Below are 4,580 nucleotides of genomic sequence, written 5' to 3'. Positions count from 1 at the left end.
CAAGGATTTATTTATTTCATAGATTTGTTTAACAGTCATATCCAGTGATGAGTATGAGTTTCACACGTGACAAAAGCACTGCTGTGATTCTTTTAAGTTCCAAGAAAAGTTGAAAAGGAAAGTTCTGGTAGAAGTAACAGAGAAAACGAGAACCACTTATCCATCTCTCAACTTGACATTAGACAACAGATATGCCAAACAAAGTTGTAGGCCTTCCTCTATTACACCACTGTGAAATATACCATTTAAATAGTTGTTGCCATGAAATTTGAGATTTTTATATCACTATGCACCTGAAATGTAGAAAAATAGTGAATTTGGTAGGGTCTTATACATACTAATAACCTATAGTCTTTTATGCTAGATATATCCAATATCGTTTAAATAACTTTTGTTATGCACAATGTGTTAAGCAAAACTGTGTTATGATTGTGTTCTAAAATTAAGAAAATAAGTGTTCAAATAATTTTAAACCAATGTTTAAAATTGTTTAGAGCATGTTTCTACTTTCTTCTGAAACAAATGGGTTACTCTGAATACCCTGATATAAGGTCACTAATCTTTTCAATATTACAAAATTAAAATTCCTAATATTCCTATAAAATTATCAAAATTGTTGATAGAAATTTATCATTCTCAAAATTCCTGGGAATTTTGCAACTGTAACAACTATACCTGTGTCTACCTGTGTACTACAACATTGTGGGTTTTATAGTCACCTCCTTTTTTCAATATAAAAACTATCTAAACAGTACAAATATCAGGTACATATACTTAGCATCATATTATTTACAAGAAAACAAAGCGTATAAAAACCCAATTAGCTACTTTCAATGATAGCATGTATAACAGTACACATAATGTTAATCTCACTCTACATTCTAACAAACATGGATATCATTTTTCCATAAGAATAATTAGTGAAGGTTTATTTAGTCAGACTTTTGTAAGAATAAAAATATAAGGTTCTTTCATGACTTTTAAATGTTCCTGGAGAACACAAAATAAATGTAAAAGTTTAGTCATAGCTAATCTGATTTCTTACCTCTTCATCATTCTTGTAAGACACTGACTGTAGAGCTAAATTTAGAGTTTTACATCTAACTTCTAAGTCAGAAACAGCAAGTATTAAAAGAATGTCCATTATCAATTCCTGGATTATAGAAAATAGAAAAGAAAAACCCACAAAATATAACTTTATTATATGTATTGACAAATACATTACATATATAAAATACAGTTCTTTTTTAGTATCAAAGATGTGAGAACTTGTCAAACATGTATCTCATGGCTGAACAGGATTTATAATTTCTAAAAACAGAGGTGAGAATGTTTATAGGGGTTGGGAAGAATATTGTACATATATACATATTGTACTTGTCCTGTACAATTCTTTCTTGAGCCGGGATTTCTATTAAGGCAATAAGTCTATCTAGCACAATCAGTTTCACCTTTTTATTGATTTCTTTCTATGTAACAGCTAACAACAACCTATATAAATATATATGTATATTAAGTACACTGGTGGAATAAAAATATCACTTGAATTTTCATGTTATAACATAGTGTTATGAGGTCTAGAAAAGTTGGTCTAAGATTGTTCCTATAGTAGAATGGGTTCAGAACTGCTGGTAATTGTGAGAAAGTAATATAATGGCAGCAGCTTCACTTTAGGGTTAAAAAACAAAAAAAATAGCATCTTAAAAGGAGGTGAATAGCATATATTCATATGTGAATGTATGTGTGTGTATATAAAAGTTTCAGTAAAACTTTTGATTTAAATTAATAAACATTCCAAACACAATAAGCAATTACAGAAATATAGATCGTTATGGGTTATTAATTTTAAAAATATATTTCTGCCATGAAGTAACCAGGAACTCAATAAAGTTTGTTTTCTAATGATTAATAACTTTCTCTAATAGTGTAACACACATAATGCAAATTATTACTTCCACAGTCTAAGCTGTTAGCTTCAATGCTTTACTCCACAAACATATTTTGTTACATATTTTAGCTACATCTATTTGAGCCATCATAAGGCAGAATGAAAATAAGCATGTTCCTAACATCTCTGAGAATTTAATTCTGATTATTGAATGCAACTTATACTTTCCTTTTCATCTAAGACTAAAAATAAAATACATCTGGATTCAAATCTTACCATCAACAGTTATACAAACGATAACTGTAATCTTACAAGAGATGAAATGCTTGACCTTAAGGCTCTTATACATAATAAAGATGCTGTTATAACCAAAGCTAATAAAGGTGAACCATATTATCAAATTTATCGATATTACAAAAACTTCTAGGAGAGAAAATGGAACTTTGTGTGTATACCATACATACATGTAAGTTGCAGCAAAGATATGCATATTAACGAGTGTATAATAGAAGCTTCATCAAGGTGGTTGCCCCAAATAAGGAACTGACAAGGGATAAGCTGAATAGGACACAGCAACAAATTGCAACATCAATTGTTTATATAAATAGCCACTATCATAGCAGTGAGAAAAGCTACAGAAAGTTTACATTAACTACACTAGCTGTGGCAATGTAATAGTCAGCAGAAAGGAGAGACACATGCAAATGGGCAGCCGATTAACAGTTTCTGGCAACAGTGTCTAGTTTTGGTTCAAGGAATCAGCAGTGAATCAGCATAATTGAACCAATTAGATGAAGGATGTACTTGTCAACTGGACCTGGAGAGCTATTTGAGATATTGCAAGAATTCCTGGAAAAACATATTAAACCCCATGTTTTGGGGTTGAAAACCAGCTCTCCCCGATGTTTCCTGCAGCAGAAAACCCATACCAGTTCTCTTAGAAGAAGCCAAGAGCCAGACTACTGTAGTGAAGAAGATGGCAGATGTACTGCCACTCTATCATTTTATAGCAGGCAAACTCTCCATGTTTCGATTGACATCTTCTCTAGTCTAACAAGTCTAGTATATGAACTAAATAATATAAGTTCTCTCACTAACACTCGATTATGCCTGTATATATTTCATGTAATAATTTAGTATCAGTATTAAAGAACCTGATAGAAGGCTTACTTAAACATAATCAAAATGAAGACAATTCATATTTTTGATTTTAATGACTATTTCAATATATTAGATATGGATGTAGAATAAAGCATTGTATGTTATTTGTATCATCAGTCTCTGGGTTGATTCTTGATTGGCCTCAGTACTCACTTAGCTACACACGACTACCTTCCTGGAATTTAAATAAATTCATTTGTGACTTGTGAAAAGTCGAACCCAAATGCCTGACCTTCACTGGCCTACCTGTTACAAAAGTAATTGCATTATCATTGTAAATAAAAGCCATTAATAAAAAATTGTTAAGAGATGGTCATATAAATTATCTACTATAAACCCCACTAACATTTATCATGAAAGAGTTAGGAACACTTTGAAATATTGTATTCCCTTTAATCAGCACTACAGTGTGTGTGTGTGTGTGTGTGTGTGTGAAGGTCTTTTTCCAAAAAGGTAGACCTTTTCTTCTACACAAAGAATATAAGTGATTTACATAAAAGTGTTTGTTAAAAAATATATTAGAAGACAGTGGACCTTTTAGACTTTTAGAATTATGGGGTAGTCATTCAAGCCTCTAACCACCACCCCAGCTACACCTTTCTTTTAACCCCTATTCAGACTTATAAATTATTACCATCTAATTTCATTCCTGCACAGTTTTATGTGCTACCTAAAATATACAAAGAAAATATCCCTTGTCATCCAATTGCTTCTGTTGTTAGTTCTTCATCATATGTTATTGCCAAATTCAAAGTCAATAAACTTTATTTCTTACCCCCACATCATAAACACTGTATTAAAAATTCAACACACTTTGCTAATCAAATATAGTCTTTAAAACTATCCCATAATAATGTTATGGTTTCATTAGATATTGTATCTTTATTTACTTCAGTCACTGTGAATTAGGCCATTAGCTGTTTTGAAGACAGGTTAATCAGAATAACATATCTCCACTTGAAATTAACAAAATCAAAAACTTGTATTATGTCTCTTTTTTTCAAATAAATACATTATAATCTCCAATTCAAGGATTACCTATGGGGATCTCTCTCCCCACAACTTTGCAACATTTTAATTGATTATTCTGAAACCAGTGTTATTTCTCAACTGTAACTTAAATATTTTGATTGAGGTATATGTATGGTACTCGTGTAGTGTGGAGTCACTGTGACATTAAGTTTAAGGAATTTTTACACCAATTAATCAATTCACATGATAACATTAAATTTACATACTGAAGTGAACAAAATAACCAGCTGACTTTCTTAAACGTTTTTGTAGATAGAAACTCAGATTTAAGATGTTTTTGGAACCTTTTGCAGTCACTGTACCAATACATACAAATTCTTGTCCCTTTTTAGTATTTCAACCAATGGTACTGACGTTTTCAGTGAGATTAACTATCTTAAACATGTGGCCATAGATAGTGGATATATAACCCAATATATAATCACTGATAAAATAGCCCCCCAGTGGCACAGCGTTATGTCTGCGGACTTACAACGCTAGAAACCGGGTTTCGATACCA

General features: G+C 31.4%; 1 protein-coding gene across 5 annotated transcripts in view; it reads right to left on the bottom strand.

The window, feature by feature from the left end:
* LOC106473858 (coatomer subunit beta-like) overlaps positions 1-4,580 on the bottom strand; it is a 42,497-nt gene that overhangs the window by 12,607 nt on the left and 25,310 nt on the right. For 4 of the 5 annotated variants that reach the window (XM_022402250.1, XM_022402249.1, XM_022402253.1 and 1 more), the window contains exon 7: positions 1,046-1,153. The exons of the other annotated variant lie outside the window; for it this stretch is intronic. In XM_022402250.1, coding sequence (XP_022257958.1) covers positions 1,046-1,153 — 108 coding nt within the window. The remainder of the gene's footprint in view (positions 1-1,045; positions 1,154-4,580) is intronic. 5 annotated transcript variants of the gene reach the window in all.

Source organism: Limulus polyphemus, unplaced genomic scaffold (assembly GCF_000517525.1).
Source record: "Limulus polyphemus unplaced genomic scaffold, Limulus_polyphemus-2.1.2 Scaffold6565, whole genome shotgun sequence".
In the NCBI taxonomy this organism is placed as follows: Eukaryota; Metazoa; Arthropoda; class Merostomata; order Xiphosura; family Limulidae; genus Limulus; species Limulus polyphemus.
Note: the sequence above shows the minus strand (reverse complement) of the source record. Positions and strands in the feature narration are given on the sequence as shown.